This window comes from Cyrtonyx montezumae, unplaced genomic scaffold (genome assembly GCF_038088225.1).
Source record: "Cyrtonyx montezumae isolate F1298 unplaced genomic scaffold, pur_monq_1.0 scaffold_17, whole genome shotgun sequence".
Classification (NCBI taxonomy): domain Eukaryota; kingdom Metazoa; phylum Chordata; class Aves; order Galliformes; family Odontophoridae; genus Cyrtonyx; species Cyrtonyx montezumae.
The window spans coordinates 16,398,525-16,420,895 of NW_027071903.1; the positions used below are offsets into that span (position 1 = coordinate 16,398,525).

Here is a 22,371-nt window from a genome sequence, read left to right on the forward strand (position 1 = left end):
AATCCAGAAAATAGTTGTAACCAATTACAGAACAGAGGAAAACCTATTCATTCATGTTCAAATGAGCCCAAATGGAATTTAAGTATGTTGATTTTTTTTTTTTTTGTCATGTACTCACTGCAGGAGTTTTGCAAGCAGGTGTTCCACTTGGGCTCTGTATCACGCACTGGCCACGTGGATGCGGTGTACAAATGGAAATAACTCTGCTGACCCTGAAAAGAGTAAAAGCAGGAGAGAATCTGTGATGGGTGAGAGAGGAAAAGTGCACTTTGAAGCAGGGGATGCCCTGCTGGCACTGCTTATCGCATCCACCACCAGCATGTTCCTTCTCTCTCTCCTTTCTGATGGTTTGTCATTTCTCAAGGTTCAGTAGGTAATAATGCACTTGCTTAGGGAGTTTCTGCTTCCCACTTACATTTATCTAAAATGGTTGCCTATGTGTGTGTGTGTTTGCCTATGTTGACTAAAACTCTAACCCTCTGTATTGCTCTGAATGCATAGTATGCTTGCCTCTGCTCCTGAGACATCCTGTCTCTGAGATCCAAACATACCCTGAAACAAACCTGCTCACGCTTTAGCCACACTCACCAAGTCAGGATGTTAGCTGGCAAAGGAAAGCAACTCCACTAGTGATGCTCTAGCAGGCTTGCCCACTGATTTGGTTCTATGTGACATGCAACTTCACAAAGTCATGCCACCATCCATTTTCTATTATTAACCAAAGGTATGATTGTGAGGTACACACTGAAGGGTACACACTGAATTTTGTTTGAATCTTAAATATTAAAAATCACTATATCAGAGTATAAAAAAATTGAAGATTCTTTCTAATCAATTACTGATACGCACAGAGTGGGACCCTCAGGGATTCTTTCCCAGGTTGCTGGAACTTAAACCATAGATGAAGCATATGTTTGTTCTCTTCTTAGTAAGTTTAATAGTATTTCTTGTCCTTACATTCAGCATGTTATCAATTGAATCCTCGATTAAATTGTGATAACCTAAATGCATTCAGCAATACTATTAGAAAGTTTTATTAATTTTAGTATATTAATAGTTTGCTAATAAATAAGGGGGAATTGTGGGAATACAAGAAAGTATATTTTGAGCTGCATCTGTGGAATGGGATAAACAGCATGAGATAGGAGCACTGAGAACCAAGGACACTCCAGAAGAAAAGGAAAACAAGTTCAAGTAAGCTGTGTGATGGCAGACTCCAACTGGAAGGAGTGTGTGTGGCTTGGAAAGACACAAGATTGGGTGAACACCTGTATGCACGGTTAAGGACTGCTTTGGGAAGTTATACTGTTGTTATGTTAGGGTGGGTGGGAAAGTTACAAGAGAAAACTTGTGAAAGTATGTAAGGGATGTTGAAGCCTGTAATAAATGATTTGGATCATTCACATCCAAGTCTGTGCCTCAGATGCTGCAGTTGATCCAGCCAGTGTGCATGCTTGTCAGAGAACCAGGCCAAACCACGACAGTTATGATAGAATCACAGAAAGGTTTGGGTTGGAAGACCTTTAAGACCACCTAGTTCCAACTCCTGCTACATTCAGGGATACCTCCCTCTAGACCAGGTTGCTCAAAGCCCCATCCAGTCAGGCCTTGAATGCTTCCAGCAAGGGAACATTCACAATCTCACAATGGTGGCCAGATTAAATTCTTGCTGAGCTTTTGCCTATCTCATTTTCCCTCTACATACCTTTGTGATGTCCTTGTTTTCTTCCTGAGTTTCCCAACCCTTCTTCCAACGATTGTGTACTCTTATTGCCCTGGAATCTCAGCAAAAGCTCCCTGTTCAGCCTGACTATTCTACTTTCCCTGTTCCAGCACAGGAAGGCAGCTTGTTCCTGCACCTTTGCCAGTCAGGACTGACTTTCAATGGATTCTCGCAGCCAACTTTCTAACCAGTTTGAAGTCCGCACTCTGGAAATCCAGAGTAGTAGATTTGCTGACCACTCTCCTGACATCACTAAGAATAGAGAACTGAACCATTTCATAACCTTCTCTGTAAGGTGTTGGTTTAAAGGGGCACTTCCCTTGGCAGATTCTCTTACCAGATATATAAAGAAGCTGTCTGCTGTATTATATTTCCAGCAATTGTTAGGTAAGTTGAGAACGATGACTAGTGATTGCATGATGTCTGTCAGCTGCTTATAGAATGCATTTATCTCTTACCCTGATTGGGTGGTCTATAGCAGTCTCCCACCAGGATGTCAGCCTCCTTGGGCCCTTGATCTTCACCCATTTTGATGCAGCGTTATCATTCCGCACGCTAAGCTCTACAGAATACCATCTGTATTCTGAAAGAGAGCCACACCCCCACCTATCCTTCCCAAAGAACTTATACCCTCCATTGCAGGACTCTAGTCATGAGAATGGTCCCAACATTGTTTCATTGATGGTGACTAAGCCACAGTTTTCCTGTTGCACAGTGGCTCCTCCTGTTTGTTGCCCTTGCTGTGTGCACTGGTGTAGATATACTTCAGCTGGGCTGCCAGTCTCACCCCAACCTTGCAGTGCTGCCCCTAGCCTCATCTCTAGTGAGACTGGTTCATCCCCTTTCTCTTCAAGCGTAGTTTAAAGCCAATGGAGCCTGACAAATCCTGGCCTAGTATTCTTTTCCTCTTCTGATCCAAGAGGATTCCACCTGTTACCAACAGACTTGGTGCTTCATAAACCACAGTCAATAAAAAAATTCCTCTGATGGGACCTGCCTCTTAGCCATGTGCTGATCAGGTGGGTCTTCCTGCTCCTCCCAGTATCTTCTTCAGAAGGGATGAAGGAAAACACCACCTAAGCTCCCACTCCATAAACAAACTGCCCCAGTGTGCTGAAGTCCCTCTTGATAGCTGCTCCTAGCAATCTCATATCTGAAATACCAAGAGCAGGTAATAATCTGAGGACACCCCTGACCAGGCAACTTCTATGTGATGTCCCTGACTCAGGCTTCAGGGAGGCAGCAGTCTTCACTGGTTGGCATATTAGGCGTTCAGTTCCCCACTGAAGGGAGTCTGCTGTGACAATCACCCTTCTTTTGTCCTTGACAGAGCCTGTCTTGAGGCACTGAGATGACTGCCACACCATAGACAGCCCTCTGAAGGAACTTCCTTTAGTTTCTTCACTTACCTGTCCTTCATGTCCTGGGGCTTAATACCTGCTAGGCAAAGGCACCTGGGTAGGTGAGATAGGCTGGAAGTAGGGGCAACCTGCTGCCCCAAGCAGGAACTTGTTTCCATTCCCCCTTGCCTACGAAGTCCCCTCCTTCTGCCTGGCTTTGAAGGGACTCTCTACTAACAGAATGCCCCCCAGTATCAGCCTGGTAGAAATGTCAGGTTATCCACCAATCTATCTCCCACCATATACTACTTACATGCCATGCCCCATTTGCCCAGCCTGCTCACTATGCTCTGGGTTGCTATACTGCCTTTGTGTGCATGAGGACTTTGTTGCTGGTCCAAAATAAAAAACTCATCAGAACCATTGGTGACTGTATGGGAACTGCTGAACCACCGATTGATCACCTGAGGTGAGCATTGAGTCAACTGTAGGAGCACAGGTGAAGGCAACTCACCTTGTGACCAGAAGGGGTGGCGTCTGGCTCCACCTCTCCCAGACCCCATTTAAGGACTGACCACCACTGGGGGAAGGATCTCTTGTTGGAGATCCCTCCCCTGTGGAGTTTTGGATGAGCCTTGATCATCAGCAACTGATGAGCCGCTCCTTATTTGCTGGTTGTCTTTATGCCATCTGGATAAACCATACAAAATACACCATCCACCTCCATTCTTTTGGGTGCATACTATTCTTTCAGGTTATTCACCCTACAATTGGAGGAAGGAAAAAATAGTCATAAATAGATATCTTTCATTTGGAGTATCTTTAAATGGGGTAGGGGGGAGAACGTTACCCCCCTAGAACAAATGTTCCCAGGTCAAATCCTGGGATTTATAGGGTCACTCTATTATGGCTTAGCCACTATTGCTGAAAAATAATGGAGACTGCTATGGGTACAGGGACTGTTTCTCCTTCTCCAACCCATTTAATGGATTATTTCCAGGGTTTAGATAAGGGTGTACTTATTACCAAGGAGTGCCAGCTTGCTGCATCTGGTGTGACTTGGCCCTTGGTAATGGTGTTACACCAACTGAAAGTAACAAATAACAACATAGAATGTAAGAACTAAGTATTAAGAGACCATTTTGAGAAATTAGAGCAGCAATTGGGCACGTTAACAAACAAAAAAACAGGACTAAATGCCCCAAAAAAGCAAATATGTAGCATTTCAGTTGTGGACACTCAGGTCCCTAAGGTAATGGGCCTGATTACCTCAGAGGACGAGGCCTTTAAATCAGATCTCAAAGCTCCATCTATGATGGATCCCATTGATATCTGCCCAATTATAACTCAGAAAACAAAGAAAGTACAAAATGGACCAGCAGGGATGCCTCCTGACCTGCTGAAACATACTTGCATGTAACAGCTCTCCCATGTGTGGCAAATGAGTTGATGGACCTAGTACAATCCATCAAAAGCCTAGGGAAAGCATGCCATCATGGCTACTAAGAGTATGGGATACAGGAGCTGAAAGTGTATTAGTTAATAGGACAGAAATGTCCAAGCTAGCATCTATAACTGTACAAGTCCTGAGGCAAAGATTATATGCCGCCATCCAGTGTAATAATGAAAACCACTCTATTGTAGACTGCAGCATGCCATCTAACATGGCTGATTAAAACAGACGTACTGCTGGTTTATGGTCCTCTATGGAGGCCCTCCAAACATACATTCAAGGATTGGGTATTGTTATAAATAGATCCAACGGACTAGGAATCAAAAATTCAACTATTGAATTTTATTAATCAAATTGAGCAAAGAGCAAAGAGGCAATGCAGCGCTGGGCGACAGGGGACTCTGCATTCCACCAACTGTCGCAACAATTGAACCAATACCCGATCCTTTTATACAGTCCGTCTTCCGTATATGTGTCCTTGATCCAGTTGTTGTTAGGGGGTCTTCTTCTGCCTCCCGGTGGTCGTATGGGTTGAAGTAAGTATTCTTCCTCCATATCTTCCTCTTGACCTTGTCTGGTGTTTTTTCCTTCTCTGGTATGTTATTCATATGAACAAATCTCATTGGTTAATTGCATAATCACTAGTCCTTGAGCACTTGAGCGTGTTTAGGCTAGCTCCCGGTTTTTGTGCAAGTTTTGTGTTTTCGCAAGCTAGGCTTCTTTATACGTTACATGCTAAATCACAAACTACAGTTACTTATTTACAGGTTCCTTCCCTCTTACCACGAACAAAAAGATTACTTTCTCACAATTCCCTCCTTTTTCTTTTATTACTATTTTTGTTCGTGGTATCCCTGTACCTCTCTTTCATTAAGCTCCAGATAATCCCCTGTCCTTGTTTCATGGAGGGGCTCATATTTGGCCCTCAAGAGCATCAAATGGAAAGCCTCTAATCTCCTTTTCACTATAGAGATTAGTTTATTGAAAATACAAGGCCCAAAGGTTAACACTAGGATCAGTAGTATTAAAGGACCCGCTATAGTGGACAAAAGGGTTGTCATCCATGGGGAGCGATTGAACCAAGATTCATACCAACTTTGTTGCTCTTCTCGTTCCCTTCTCCTCTGTTCTAGTTGTTTTCGTAACTCTGTCATGGTGTCAATTACTACCCCAGTATGATCTGCATAAGTGCAACATTCTTCCCTTAGAGCTACACACAGTCCTCCTTGTTGTAAGAATAGAAGATCCAGTCCTCTTCGATTTTGGAGTACTACCTCTGATAAGGACCTGACTGATTTCACTAATCCATCTATTGCCTTCTCAATTCGGCTTAGATCCTCATCTACTGTGTGTCTCAAGTCCTTGAATCCCTGTTTTTGGGTTACTAGAGATGCTACCCCAGTTCCCATCCCTGCTCCCCCAACACCTAATAGCACCGCTATTGTTAGTGCAGTGAATGGTTCTCTTTTTATTAGATGGTATTCTGGGGTAATCTGATGCTCATAAACATAATCCTTAGGATGATATGATATTCGGGGAAGAATTAAAACTTGTATGCAATATTCTGATGTCTCATTAAAATTATCAATCGACAAGCATGGAGTAACTCCCAGGTTATTACAAATCCATTTTGTGTTAACTGCAGGAATGAGCCATTTGGCTGGCTTTTTCGGATCTGAGATTGATACCTTTACTTGGCAAAGGTGTTTTCTTTTTTCAGGTATACTTCCTACACACATTCCTTTGCCTTTCACCTGTGCCACTGATAATCCAGGTGTGTTTTCTTTTCCCTTTCTCCAAACACATTCCCTGGGGTTTGTTCCATTACTTCGTCCTGGCTTAGCAGGGGATCCTACGGCTTCATAAAAGGGCGGTCTTGCTATATAGCACAACCAACATCCCTCAGTTAGATTTGGGTGAGTCTCATTTAGGACTTTAAATGTGGCCTGCATTATTTTCCACAGTGCGTTATATTCTTGAGTGGATTGATCATCTGGCCAATTAGTGGATTCGTTTTCACTCTGGGTCTCTTTTACTCCTGGGGTTATATTATTAGGACGCTTTGTTGTGCTCGTCAGACTTTCAATGTTAGCAACTGGATTGGGTCCTATAGGTACTGGGTCATGTGAGACTGGTTCCTTTTTTATGAGGAAGTATCCTCCCCGGTCTTTTCCAGATTCCCATAACCTGGCTCCCCAAAGTTTTCCCGTCAACCATACTGGATCATTAAGTCGATCCCTGATAACATCGATTTGTATTGCCTGGCAATTACCAATGCTTACTGGTGCACTACTCCATGATTCTATTACAGGAGGGTTACAACCGCGGGGGAACCATCCGAGAGTTATATATTTATCCCGTTCCCCTCCGGGGGTAAATCCATGAGCTACTGTCTCACAACCCCAATATGCACAAAAATAATGTCCAGGATAATTACAGTAAGGTTTCCCAGGGTTGGATGCAGGGCAAAAATAAAATCCGATCCTGTTTAAGCAAGGTTCTACCGGAATAATGTCGCAGGGGTTGCATCTAAATGAGGGACTTCCTGAGGTTATGACTACATGGAGGACCCGATGATCTTTCCATCTTATTAATGACCATTTGAAAGGTTCATGGCTTTCATGATTTGTCTCTGCTGTTACAATAAGGGGTCCTATAAGTTCTTTAATCATACATAATTTGAGAGCTAGGAGAAGTCCACTGCTGGATTTATTTAGCTTTTCGCCATTCTTTCTTTTCTTATTCCCAATGCTGTTCCCCATCCAGCCTTGGGTCTCCAAAAGTTCTGGTGCCATCTCAGTGTTTACGTTCCATGGGAGTTCCCTGTTTCCGCCTTTTATCCCTCTGCCTCGCCCGCCAACCAGGTTGCTGCTGGCTGCGGGGTAACCCATCTTCACGGCAGCAAGGATCTCAGGGGCAGGTATCACTCCTCTCTCCTTCCGGTGGTGAGGTATTACACTGAGGCTCCTTTGTGCACTTTATTTTTATAATACTTATGTTGGGTGGACCCAAAGGCTCATCGGGTGATGAGGTGATGATAATAAGATTCAGAATTTATTTCTTCGAAATATATCTATCACTAAATTGGGGATCCCACTTTTAACTTTCGAGCTGCCACCTTCCGGTTTGGGACCGGAGCAGTCAGCTCGCGCTGCCCCTCCCAACAGGGCTGACACATACGCCTAGGAGCCCTCCCTTTTCCAGCAGTGAACTTACCACAACTCTTTACAAATTTCACAACAGGAGCAAGCAATAAGTGACAATTGCAATTTAGTCATTTACAGATCGCCCCTATATCATTATGTCTTTGCATTATTTTAGTTTTCCCTATAGGGTTAACATGCAAACCCTTCTAGATATTTATTCAGTCAATCCCTACAGCCGTGCATCAGTTATATTCAGGGCAAATTTGGTAGACTGACCTCACTTAAAGTTCCATCAAACATTTGTCCTTTAAGTTTTAGGAAATGACTTTCATTCTTCTCTATACATAAACACAAATTCCTTTCCCACACTTAACGACTTTCCATAAGTAATACACAATTAATGACAAAATTAATGCTATCACAAACCCTATTAAACACTGTACAGCGAAGGGTAGGTGTTCAAACCATGCCCCAATCATTTTGCTTCTTCAGGTAGATTGAGATTTCTTCATCAAAGAGATTATATTGGTCTTCTTCGATTGTTCACAGAGGTCCCTGTGATGAAACAAATTCCCCAGATTAAGTTTTGTTTATTTCGATTTTCTGGACAACTTTATCTTCAGATCCCCTGCTTGGCTAGTGACTTCCCATTCATTGTTTTCTACTGGACCTTTAACACGACTGGCGTGTGTCCATCCTTTTTCTGCAGTTCGAACTGCCGTATTAGTGGTTAAGAGTACTAAATAGGGTCCCTCCCAACGGGGTTGTAAAGTGGCTTCTTTCCATGATTTTATAAGAACCCAATCTCCTGGTTTAATCTGATGTAGTTTAATATCAAGAGGAGGTCTTTGGGTTATTTGACCTCTTTCCCACAACTCTTGTCTATATTTCATTAATTCACTGATATAGGTATTAATGGTCTTATCCAAGATATTTGGATGATCATTAGGAACTCCTGCATCGTAAGGCATTCCATATAACATTTCGAAAGGAGATATTCCAATATCGGCCCTAGGTTGTGCCCTAATATTTAACAATGCTAAAGGGATACATTTTATCCATGAGAGTTTAGTTTCTAGTGTCAGTTTTGCCAATTGCTTTTTCAACTCTCCATTCATCCGTTCCACACGCCCCGAGCTTTGGGGATGCCAAGGAGTGTGTTCTTCCCACTTTATTCCCAGGGCTTCCGTCAAGTTCTTTATAATTTTAGATGTAAAGTGGGGACCTTGATCAGAGTCAATGACCTCAGTGACTCCGTATCTAGGGATTATTTGTTCTAAAAGGATCTTTGCAACAGTCTGTGCAGTCGCTCTAGAGGTAGGGAAAGCCTCAATGAAATGAGTGAGGTGGTCTATAATAACTAAAATATATTTGTAGTGTCCTACTTTGGGGAGTTCTGTAAAGTCAATTTGGACTCGAGAAAATGGTCTTACCGCTAGGGGTCTTCCACCCATAGGTACCCGTCTTTGTACAGCTCTATTGATCTTTAGGCATATAGGGCATCCTTGGGTAATTTTCTTTGCTAAGTCGTGGAGACCTATAGCCATATACTTGGTGGCGAAGTGGTCTACCAGACCCTGGCTTCCCCAGTGAGTTTGTTTATGTAAGTTAGTTAGGATATTAAAAGCTATCGATTTTGGTAGAACTTCTCTTCCATCTGATAGATACCATTTCCCTTCCTCGCTCTTAGTTACTTCCATTTGAGTAAGTTTCTGTTCTTCCTTAGGAGTGAACACGAGAGGTGCTATCTTCGATTCTGTATATTGTGGTTTATCTTTTGTTAGTACTAATACACGCAATGCAGCTTGTTTAGCCTCTTGGTCTGCCATGTTGTTTCCCCGTGTTTTATAGTCAATTCCTTTTTGATGCCCCCTTACATGTACTACAGCTATTTTAAGCGGTCCCCTTAATGCCTGCAAAACTTCCCTTATTAGTTCCTGATGTACTAAGTCCTTTCCCTGGGAGTTAATTAATCCTCTTTCTTCCCAGATTTTTCCAAAAGTGTGTACTACTCCGTAGCTATATTTAGAATCGGTATATATTGTTCCTGATTTTCCCTCCAATCTTCTTAAGGCTTGCAGAACCGCATATAGCTCACAGGCCTGTGCCGACCAGGAGGGGCTCAATGGTCCAGATTCCAGTACCTTTAAGGTTCTCCCGTTTTTTAGTGCATATCCTGATTTCCTTTTTCCATCTATCACCCTGGAGGACCCGTCTACAAAGATCCTTTCTCCCTCATCTAATTCTTCTTCCTCTAAGTCCGGTCTAATCTTCGTCTGATTCTCAATAGTTTGAAGGCAATTATGTAATAATTGTGATTCCTCGGGTCTGCCATATAAAAATTGTGCAGGATTTTGTAAATTAGTAGTTTCTAGGGTTAAATTTGGTGCTTCTAGCAAAATACCCTCATATTTCAGTAAACGAGAATCTGAGATCCACTTTTCAGCTTTCTGTTGTAAAACATTCCGGATATTATGGGGGGACAACACCCTTATGTCGCTGTTAAAGGTAATTTTTCTGGCCTCTTCTACCAATAAAGCACATCCTACTATTGCCTGCAGGCAAGTGGGCCATCCCCTACTCACTGGATCTAATAATTTTGAAAAGTACCCTATGGGCTTTTTCTTTCCAGCCCATTCCTGAGTCAGGACTCCAAATACTGTATCATCGTCTATATTGACAAACAAATAGAAAGGTCTCTTAAGATCAGGGAGACTTAAAACCGGGGCATTGACTAGATCTTCTCGCAATGCCTGCCACTTTCCCTCGTCATCTTCACCCCAAGTTATCCTTCCCTCGAGGGTTAACTTTTGATATAAAAATTTTACTTTCTTACTATAGTTCTCAATCCATTGCCTACAATATCCCACTAATCCTAAAATCTGCCTTATTTGTCTTTTACTCTGGGGGGGTGGCAGGGACGATATTCCTCTTATTCTTTCTGGATCTATCTTCTTTTCCCCCTTAGCAATATAGTGACCTAAATATCTGACTTCTTCTTCTACAAACTGTAATTTTGTCTTTGAGACTTTGAGGCCTTTTGACCCTAGAAAATTAAGGAGTTTAACACTTTCTCCCCTAACCTGTTCCTCCTCTTTTCCCGCAACCAACAGATCATCAACATACTGGATAAGAGTAATTTCTGGAGCTGGTTGATATTCTTGCAAAATTTGTTCTAGGGCCTGCCCGAACAGATTTGGGGACTCGGTAAAGCCCTGTGGTAGTACTGTCCACCTCAGCTGCTGTTTTCTCCCTGTGTCCGGGTCTTCCCATTCAAATGCGAAATAATCCCGGCAAGACTCATCTAGAGGGCAAGTCCAAAATGCATCTTTCAAATCAATTACACTATACCATAGGTTTTCAGGGCTTAATTTACTCAATAAGGTATAAGGATTAGCAACTACAGGAAAGCGAGATATTGTCCTCTTATTTATTTCCCGTAAATCATGTACCAAACGATAGGTACCATTAGGTTTCTTTACTGGCAATATGGGAGTGTTGAATGGGGACATGCAAGGTTCCAGTAACCCCTGCTTTATAAGCCTCTCTATTTCTGGCTTTAGGCCTCTCCTTCCCTCCAATGAAATGGGGTACTGTTTTATTTTTATAGGAATTTCAGGGTCTTTAAGTTTAACTGAAAAAGGAGGTATTTCCAAACGTCCTACACTTTCGATTGTATACCATACTTCAGGGTCAATCCTTTCTTCATCCTCCACCCTTAAAGGGCAAAGTTTAATCTTTATTTCCCTGTTCTTTACTTCCAAGCTTATCCCCAGTTCTATAATTAGATCTCGTCCCAACAAATTGAATTCAGCTTCTGGTACAATTAGAAAATCTCCCAATCCTAATTTAGATTCTGTTTCTATTTTTACATTTTTAACGACCCCTACCTTAAAGGGTTCTCCCTTAGCTCCTACTACTAGGGCTGTTTCTCTGGACAATTCACATCCAGAGGGTAGTTGTTGTATGGTGGATCTCTCAGCCCCCAAGTCCACTAAAAATTCTATCTCTTCTTGTTGGGGACCTATCTTTAATTTTATCAAGGGCTCACGGTGTTTCTGGGTCCCCAAGAGGTAAAGCCCCTGACCTCCCTAATCTTCTTTAAACACCTTTTCATCTTGTATCCTACTTCTACAATTTTTCTTTAGGTGGCCTTTCTTCCCACAGTAGAAACAAATCCGTTCTTCCTTTCTTTCTTTTGCTCCCCCGCTCTTCCCCTGATTAGAGGGAGGCTTTTGTAATGTTCGCCTTTCCTGCTTGTCTAATTCTCGGCTCTCTCTAACCGCAGCCACCATCATCCTGACTTGCCTCTTTTGGTTCTCATCGTCCCTGCGAACATAAACCTTCTGAGCTTCCCTTAATAATTCATCCATTCCTCTGTCCTGCCAATTCTCAATTTTTTCGAGTTTCTTTCGTATATCGTCCCAGGCTTTGGCCACAAACTGTGTTTTCAACAGAGCTTGTCCTAACGGGGTTTCAGTATCTAACCCTGAGTACATTTGTAAATTCTTTCGTAACCGCTCCAGCCAGTCATTAGGGGATTCCTCTTTCTTCTGTCTTTCATTGAATGCCTTATTGATATTCTGGCCTCTAGGGACTGCTTCCCTAATTCCTTGGATAACTATACTTCGTAAATCTTGCATATGTATCCGGTGATTTGGGTTTTGGTGGTCCCATTGGGGCCTTTGTAGGGGCCATTTTACATCTGCCTGGGGTCCCTGGGCATGTTGGGCGTCCCAAACCCTCATTCCTGCAGTCCTAATCATATGTTTTTCTTCAGTTGTAAATAAGATGCCTAGGATGGACTGTAACTCATCCCACGTATATGTATTGGGGCCTAGAAATTGGTCTACCCTTTCCGCAACCCCTAATGGATCTTCCAAAAGTTTGCCCATCTCTTTCTTAAATTCCCTAACATCTCCCGAATTTAAAGGTACTGAAATGAACCCCATTTGCGGATTGGGACCCCCCATAGGTACCTCTCGTAATGGATATAGATTCTGTTGACGTGTCCGACTCCTAGTTTGAGGGCCCAAATTAGGGTCCATTTCCTAATTATCTGGATTGTCCTGATTATTTATTTCAGGCTGTGGAAAAGGGGGATCTATCGGCTGCGGTGGGACGTATGGTGGGGGTCCCATAGGGATCTCCTCTTCTCTACGAGACTTCGGTCTCTTAGTCTTTCTATCTATTTCGGACAATTTGAAAATTGAAACTCCCGGTCCCCCTGGGCGTGTGACCCAGATAGCCGCATATTCACTTTCTTCCTGACTAAAGGGAGTCTTAGCGTTTACCCAGAAATTTAGACGCCGCTGTACCCAGTCTTCACTAGATCCATATTTCGGCCACCAGACCTCGGGGCCAATCTTTTGATCTCCCCATACTTCTATGCAATAATGAATCATCTTGGCTTTACTCTTATTTCCTGTCCCAGGATAATACCTCCACATTTCTAACATGAATGCTAGAGGAGAATCCTTCGGGACTGGAGGACGTTTCATGGCTACAGGGGCCTTGCTTTTTCCCTGTCCCATCTTCCGGAGTGCCTTCACTCAGCCGTGTATGCGTTCCACTCGCTTCCCCTCGTTCGTGGCTCACGCCTTCGCAGGCAATGAGAACCGCACTACTAGAGGGTCCACACTCGCTTGGGTTAGTCCGTGCTACCGGCCCCCTCTCACACACACACCATTTGTCACACTCCGGGAAACCCGACCCCGACCGAACGGAAAACCCCTGCCAAAACGGCAGTTACTTACGCGTCCCGCGTCTTCGTCCGGACTTCTGTGCACAAAATTTATGGGGTCGACCGGTCCTGTCTTGCCTTTTTGCTCATAAATTTCGGATCGTTGGTAGGAGTGAGGCAGGGAATCAAGAGTGGGGCCGCCAATTCCGGCGGGGCGCCTCCCCAACCCTCAGAACCCGGCCATTATTCCTATCCGAGTCACGGCACCAATTGTTATAAATAGATTCAACGGACTAGGAATCAAAAATTCAACTATTGAATTTTATTAATCAAATTGAGCAAAGAGCAAAGAGGCAATGCAGCGCTGGGCGACAGGGGACTCTGCATTCCACCAACTGTCGCAACAATTGAACCAATACCCGATCCTTTTATACAGTCCGTCTTCCGTATATGTGTCCTTGATCCAGTTGTTGTTAGGGGGTCTTCTTCTGCCTCCCGGTGGTCGTATGGGTTGAAGTAAGTATTCTTCCTCCATATCTTCCTCTTGACCTTGTCTGGTGTTTTTTCCTTCTCTGGTATGTTATTCATATGAACAAATCTCATTGGTTAATTGCATAATCACTAGTCCTTGAGCACTTGAGCGTGTTTAGGCTAGCTCCCGGTTTTTGTGCAAGTTTTGTGTTTTCGCAAGCTAGGCTTCTTTATAGTAGTGTCTATCCTTTGTGGCAAGTGTTTTCGCAAGCTAAGCTTCTTTATACGTTACATGCTAAATCACAAACTACAGTTACTTATTTACAGGTTCCTTCCCTCTTACCACGAACAAAAAGATTACTTTCTCACAGGTATGAAGAAGGCCATGTATTCTGATGCATTTGAAAGTCCAGACATGGAAAAACTTATGGCAGGTGTGAGAGACCTGATACTGCTGCAAGCACCTTCTCATCTTTATGGGACATTGGTCTCCATACTAAATCCTTTAGTCACTTCAGAGGCCATTATCCAACAAGCAGCTCAGCTGGTAGCAGACCTGGGGGAAACTGAGCACATCAGAACTTGGCGCAATGTCCACGTGGTAGAGGAAGCTGAGGCTTTCCAATCAGAACCCAGAAGACTGCCCCACGGTCACCCCGGTCAGGCCCCGTACGGGTGTCTTGGAGAACCATATTCAATAATCTTATACAGGCTGGGATTGTATTTGCTAAAATTGATGGGCAGCCTGACCGTATTTTATTACCATTATAGAAACAAATAAGAAATGATTGAAAATTTCAAAGTACTCCCAGAAAATCGAGAGTACCAATAATACAAGAAGTGCCTACCACAACCTGGAATTTAGCTGATGTTATAATACCAAATAGGAAGAAAAAACCTCCACGAGTGTCTCGGGTTACAGTGCCTGAGCCACCCCTGGTAAAAGATCTCAATCTGGCAAAATTCATGGAGTGCCGAGGGACATTGGTTTCCTTAGGGCATCCAGATGGGACCAGAGGCCCTATGTAGAACTGTCAATATTTAGGTCAGAAACAGACATACAAAGAGTAATGGCTTTGGTAGACACCGGTGTGGAAACATTGATTATATATGGACATCCATAGAAATTTAATGGTAATAGAGTGATGATTGGTGGGTTTGGGGGACAGTCCATTCTGATCACCCAGACATCGTTGAAACTGAGGGTTGGGCATCCCCCACCACAGGAGTATAAAGTGACTATTGCCTCAGTCTGAGAATATGTCTTGGGCATAGACATTTTATGGGTCTGGCTCTCCAGATGATTCTGGGAGAGTTCAGACTTCGGCAAAGGTACATGAGTATTCGGGCGGTACAGACAATATTGAGGGGCCATGCACAACATGAGCCCATTTGTTTGCTGAAATCATGCTGGATTACTAATGTAAGACAGTATAGAACTGCCCGGGGGGACAAGATGAAATATCAAGGACGGTGCAGGAAAAAGTAGGTATTATATAACCTGCACACAGTCCATACAATTCCCCCATACAGCCAGTGCAAAAATCAGATGGAACACAGAGAATGACAGTGGATTATAGAGAACTAAATAAGGTCACGCTGCCCATCCATGGGGCCGTACCCAATATTGCCTCCTTAATGGACACACTCAGTAGGGAAATCAAAACCTATCACTGTGTCCTGGATTTGGCAAATGCGTTTTTTAGCATACCTATTGCTAAAGAATCACAGGATCAATTTGCATTTACATGGGGAGGCAGGCAGTGGATCTTCCAGGTCCTGCCACAGGGGTACATGTATTCACCAATCTATTGTCATAATTTAGTTTCATGTGACCTGGCTGACTGGAGGAAACCGAATAACGTAAACCTATACCACTACACTGATGATCTCCTGTTAACATCCAACTCACTGGAGGTGGTAGGAGAGGCAGCAGATTCATTAACCACCTACCTAGGTGAAAGAGGATGGGCTATCAATCCTCAAAAAGTGCAAGGTCCAGGACTGTCTATAAAATTTCTGGGGGTAGTCTGGTCAGGAAAGACCAAAGTGCTACCTAGTGCTATCATAGATAAGGTTCAGGCATTCCCAGTCTCTATAACACCAAAGCAGCTGCAAGAATTTCTAGGTATATTGGGATATTGGTTTTCCTTTATACCTCATTTATTGCAGCTGCTGAGACCTTTGTGTAGACTCACAAAAAAGGGCCAATTATGGGATTGGGGGAGAACAGAACCTTCCAACAAGCAAAACAGGTGGTGAAACAAGCCCAGGAACTGGGTATATTTGATCCTACCCTCCCAGCCGAATTGGATGTTCATGTGACTCAGGATGGCTTTGGCTGGGGCCTGTGGCAACGTCAGAGTTCTGTTCGGACTCCATTGGCTTCTGGTCTCAGGTCTGGCATGGAGCAGAAGAGAGAGATAGTATGACTAAAAAATGGCTATTGGCTGCCTATTCTGCATTACAAGCAGAACATAGCCAATAACCCAGACGGCCAAAGTCATAGTTAAGACCATTCTGCCAATTCAGGGGTGGGTAAGAGATCTGACCCATCTTCCTAAGATAGGGGTGGCCCAGGCACAGACAGTGGCATGATGGGTCACCTATCTCAGTCAGAGGAGTAGTCTGTCTTCATTGCCACTGAAAGAAGAGCTTCAAAAGATTGTAGGCCCAGTGACATATCACCGTGATGCACCAAAAGAAACCTTGGTTACTTCACCACAGAAGAGTCCCATCCTGGAAGGAAAATACCCCATTCCTGAAGATGCCTGGTACATGGATGGGTTCAGCAAGTGGAGAGCAGTAGCATACCATCCTGCCACTGACACAATCTGGTTTGAAGAGGGGAATGGTCAGAGCAGCCAGTTGGCAGAGCTGCAGGCCGTGTGGATGGTTATAACCAAGGAACCGGGTGATAGTGTCCTGAATATTTACACAGGTATTTGGGCTGTGTACCAGGGGCTCACTCTTTGGATTGCGCAGTGGGCCACCCAGGACTGGACTATCCATGTCTGACCATTCTGAGATAAAGATATGTGGTTAGACATATGGAATGCAGTTAAACACAGAACTGTACGTGTCTACCATGTTTCTGGTCACTGACCCCTACAATCACCAGAAAATGATGAAGCTGACACACTGGCCCAAGTTAGATGGGTCAAGAATTCACCATCAGAGAACATCTGCTGGTTACACCAAAAGCTGCAGCATGCTGGACAGAAGACCATGTGGACAGCTGATAAAGTATGGGGACTGCCTGTACAACTATCTGACATCGCTCAAGCGATCCCACTGTCAATGACACTGATAAAGATGTTAAGGATAAATCCCAGTGCAGTAGTATCTGTGTGTTTATAGCAAAACACTGGAAAGGTGATGGTAATTAATGGAGATGTATAGGATAGTATGGGACCTGAGCATGATGTAAATGGTATGGTCTGCTGCCTGGCACACTTGAGGGCAAATTCTCTGGGCAGATGCTTCTAGCCGCATCTTTCAGCCCACAGCCAGTAACCAGGGTTGAGTAAGAGTACAGAAGTAAAAAGAATCACTGCTCACAGGGATGTTGCAGGGCAGCTCACTGCTTCAGCAGTCTATGCTACATGGCTCATTCTGGTCCAGGAGCTATCCCACTAGTAGAGATGTTAAAGAACTGCTCAGGACAACACCATGCTTAGGAAGACAAGGAGATTGGGGTGCCGGGCACTACCTACAAAAAAATTAAATTGCTCACTAGCCAGAGAGGAAAGGAAGAAATGCAGTAGAAATTAGGTGCTTTCACAAAAGCAGTCTTGCCTAATGTGACTGGGTGATTGAGTTACTAAGATTGCATAAAGAAGATACATCCTGCTTAAGTGGGCTAGGAGGGAAATTGTTTTGAGGTACATTTGTAGTTTTGCATCCGGTTCCACATGTCCTTTTGGTCCTTGAGATGCATAGGAAACAGAGACACGATCACTGTGGTTCTCCACACTTGACTGTGTGCTTCTGAGACCTAACCCACAGATCTGCAGGACATAAAGACATTACAGAAAGGTCACATTTTATACAAGACTGCAAGTTTGAAGGACTAATCTTAGCAAGGTTAGTTATATAGATTTTGCCATTAATTGTTTCTGGGTCTGTTTTGAAACCAGCGATTTTGAAACCAGATACTCAGTTGTTATCTGAAAAACAGTGTGTATCCTTCCCCCTCAGGAAGTGGTTAAGATGTTTTTATAAGAAAGAGGGATTTTTTTCTTGAACAGTGTCATACATTTTAACCACAGTGTCCTCCTTCAAGCAGGCAAAATCTTGAAGCTTGTGAGACAAATGTCTGTTTGTTTTTTTTCTTTTTTCCTTTCTGACTACTAGTTTTTCTAACAAATCAACCCAAAGTATTTCCTGTTGGCCTCTTCCTAACATTGATGAGTGGAAAATTAGTATCCTGTTTTTGCACATTCTGAAGTCTGCACTTTCATTCCTTATTGTCATATTTACTCCTGTCTTCACTAATTTATCTTTAGATCCATCTTAAAAAAATAATTTAATCTAGGGGAAGAGTATCTTATGGTAGATGATTTTCTAATTCTCAGTGGTCACAGGAAGGACAATTGAATATCAACTGTATATCAATTAAATATTATCAACTAAATACCAATTTCTACCCAATTTCAAAAGTAAAAATGTTGTGCAAACATTCAATGTTGTGCAACACTTCAGTGTAATAAGGCTTTAGTTTGATCTTTATTAAGGAAACCTAGAAAGCAGGGGCCACATATTTAACAAAGAGAAAAATGTTACAAAGAAGAGAATCAAATGAAAGTCCTATTATAAATCTAGAGTGGGTCCTGTAGAGATCAACAGAATTCACTGACACTAGAAAATTACCACTAGTTAAGTCTTTTAAAAATTAGAACTGTACGGTCTTTCCTCTGTGCCTAGGGATCCCTAAGCAGTATAGCATTGCTTCTGTAGACAGTAATGTACAGGTATGACTAGAGATGGTATTTTTAAAGCATAGTAAGTATAGTAAGCTCAGTTTTACACTTCCAAAACTAAGAAATATGGATACTTAAATGCAGTGGATAAAGTAAGAGATATAAAAAAAAATAATAAAGTATTCCCACTTAGAAGATGATGAAGGAAATTTCCTATGGAAATAAGAAATAGCAAAATATTGTATTAACAATCAATGAAACTGAAAGACAAAAGTTCAAGACTATTAACAGTTTAAGATGTCTTTCAGATGATGTTAACTGAAGAGCATCTTGCTGAAGAGATGGGACTTAATCAAATCTACAGGAACTGGGAATGGGGGAATTGCTTCTGTGTTTTCTTAGATGCTTATTGTCAGCAAAGTTGAACCATGGTGTTTAAATTATGCTGCTATATATTCTCTCTTACTCTTCTTCAGTCCACTGCTGGCTCATTTTCCTGGTACCTAAAAGAGAAAAAACTGTTTAATGAGATTTGTTAATTTGGAATGAACTAGATAATCTTTTTGGTCATTTTGGATACCTATTCACAGAATCACAGAATTGTAGGGGTTGGAAGGGACCTCTAGAGATCATTGAGTCCAACCCCCCTGCCAAAGCAGCTCCCTAGCCCAGGTTGCACAGGTAGGCATCCAGGAGGGTCTTGAATGTCTCCAGAGAAGGAGAATCCACCACCTCTCTGTGCAGCTGTGCCAGTGCTCTGTCACCCTCACTGTGAAGAAGTTCCCACGCACATTTGTGTGGAACATCCTATGCCTCAGTTTGTGGCCATTTCCCCTCATCCTATCACCACACACTGCTGAGAAGAGTCCAGCCTCGTCCCTTTGCCTCCTGCTCCTTAGATATTTACAGATGTGGATCAGATCCTGCCTGTGCTTTTGTTTTTTAAAGGCTGAAAAGACCCATTTCTCTCAGCCTTTCATCATAAGGGAAGTTTTCCACATCCTTTATCATCTTTGTGGCCCTCTGCTGAGCTCTTTTGAGGAGATTCCTGGTCTTTTTTGTGCTGGGGAGCCCAGAACTGGACACAATACTCCAGGTGAGGCCTGACCAGGGCAGCGTAGAGGGGGAAGATCACCTCCCTCGACCTACTGGCCATGCTCTTTCTAATGCACCCCAGGATACCATTGTCCTTCTTGTCCCCCAGGGCACAGTGCTGGCTCATGGCAAACCTGTCATCCACCAGGACACCCAGGTTCCTCTCCTCAGAGATCCTCTCCAGCAGGTCATTCCCCAACCTGCACCAGTGCATGCATTTATTCCTCCCTAGGGACAAGACCCTAAACCTGCTCGTTAGTCCTCCTCCAGTTCCTTTCTGCCCAGCTCTCCAGCCTGTCCAGGTCTCGCTGAATGGCAGCACAGCCTTCCAGCATGTCTGCCATTCCTCCCAGCATTGTATCATCAGCAATCTTGCTGAGGGTGGACTCTATCAAGTCAACTGATGTGGACTCATCAAGGTCACTGATGAAGATGAAAACGATGAGGGGTCTGCAGCACTAGTCTTACAAAGACTGACTGAGGGAGCTGGGGTTGTTTAGTCTGGAGAATAGGAGGCTCAGAGGAGACCTCATTACACTCTACAACTTCCTGAAGGGAGGTTGTGATGAGGAGGGGTTTAGCTTCTTCTCCCAGGCAATAAACAGGACCCGAGAAAATGGCCACAAGTTGAACCAGAGCAGGTTTAGGTTAGATATAAGTAAAAACTTATCTCAGTGAGTGGTCAGGCACTTGGAATGGCCTGCCCAGGGAGGTGGTGGAGTCGCCATCCCTAGCAGTATTCAAGAGGCACCTGGATGAGGAGCTACAAGGTATGGTTTAGTGCTTGTGGTAGCAATGGTGATGGGAGGATGGTTGGACTGGATGATCTTGCAAGTCATTTCCAACCTTGTGATTCTATGATTCTGTGTTGAACAGGACTGGACCCAGCACTGACCCCTGAGGAACACTGCTAAGTACAGGCCTGCAAATGGACTCTTCAAAATTCTCTCTCCCTCATTTTCCTTTTCTAACTTCTTGTGTTTGGGGATTGCCCCTTTGTAGTCCTTGCTGATCTGGATCTTTATCTAGACTTTGTGCTCTACCACTGATATGATCTGAGGTACTCTGGACCAGTCTGATGTACAACCTGTTTGACGAGCAGCTGATTAATTAGTCACTGGAAACACAGACTAAGTCATTGGAAGATGAAACAGCAGAGCTGATATCACCTGTGTTGTGTTTACAGCCCTCCCAAGGGCTCCCAAGGACTGAATGACATACCTCAAATATGAAGAGACAGATACTCATGAGTGTGTTGAAGGCGATGCTTTTTGCCAGCAGGACTCTCAAACCCAAAACAACCATGAACAGCATGTTCATTTTCTCCATTTTGACATCTTAAAAAGAAAGAAGAAAGAAAGAATTTTGACATCTTAAAAAGAAAGAAGAAAGAAAGAAAGAAAGAAAGAAAGAAAGAAAGAAAGAAAGAAAGAAAGAAAGAAAGAAAGAAAGAAAGAAAGAAAGAAAGAAAGAAAGAAAGAAAGAAAGAAAGAAAGAAAGAAAGAAAGAAAGAAAGAAAGAAAGAAAGAAAAAAAGAAAGAAAGAAAGAAAGAAAGAAAGAAAGAAAGAAAGAAAGAAAGAAAGAAAGAAAGAAAGAAAGAAAGAAAGAAAGAAAGAAAGAAAGAAAAAGAAAGAAAGAAAGAAAGAAAGAAAGAAAGAAAGAAAGAAAGAAAGAAAGAAAGAAAGAAAGAAAGAAAGAAAGAAAGAAAGAAAGAAAGAAAGAAAGAAAGAAAGAAAGAAAGAAAGAAAGAAAGAAAGAAAGAAAGAAAGAAAGAAAGAAGAAAGAAAGATGGAAGCGAGTGTGATCTTGGGTCTTGACACTAACAAAATTACATAAATTAATAAATGAAAATTCACACGATGAAAGAGGGAAGCATGAACACAGGGAAAGATGGCAGAAGAATGTATTCAGAGACAAGAGGAGGAGAAGGCTGCGCATTGAAGAATTTAATTTCCACTGCTGATTTATCTCATTTAAATTTGTCATCTATTTAACCTGTTAACTGGAAATAGCAGGTTATTCCTCAGTAAAGTATTCTGACATTTCTACACCAGAAAAAGCATTTTTTTTCATGTCTTTTTATGGAATCCACAATGTGTAAACTTACTGCTTAACCAGTATCTACAATTCAGATATTTCTGTACCATTTTCATATGTTGCTACTGAACCCCCAATAAAGTGCATAAGCAACATTATTGGTTGAGGTGACTAACCTTTTTTAAAGGCATCTGTAATGTTGCAAGCATTCTCTGCTTCCAGTTCTTCATCTTTCTTTTCTGTTGAATGATTGAGAATGAGAAACACTATAAACTGTATCTAAAAACGATGAAACAAAAATTACAAAAAGTACACCTATGCCCTGTTTCCCAACAGTAGATAAGCAGAAATAGAGTATCAGATGGAAGGCAGGTCATTAATTCTGAAATTAATATGAACAGTAAAACTAGCTGTTTACATGCAATTACTACAAAATCAATCAGGACTGTTGAGACTCTCCTTTTTGAAATGCACTTTACCATAAGAAAAAAAAAAAAGAT

At 42.7% G+C, this 22,371-nt stretch overlaps 1 protein-coding gene and 1 long non-coding RNA gene across 2 annotated transcripts in view; one reads left to right on the forward strand and one right to left on the reverse strand.

Annotated features, from left to right (window-relative positions):
* LOC136046778 (uncharacterized) overlaps nucleotides 1-22,371 on the forward strand; it is a 222,002-nt gene that overhangs the window by 98,486 nt on the left and 101,145 nt on the right. The window lies entirely within an intron of this gene.
* Nucleotides 19,201-22,371, reverse strand: part of LOC136047138 (immunoglobulin epsilon heavy chain-like) — a 35,375-nt gene continuing 32,204 nt past the window's right edge. Inside the window, 3 exon segments of the mRNA XM_065734191.1 lie at nucleotides 19,201-19,241; nucleotides 21,003-21,170; nucleotides 22,048-22,110. Of these exon segments, the coding sequence (XP_065590263.1) occupies nucleotides 19,201-19,241; nucleotides 21,003-21,170; nucleotides 22,048-22,110 (272 nt within the window).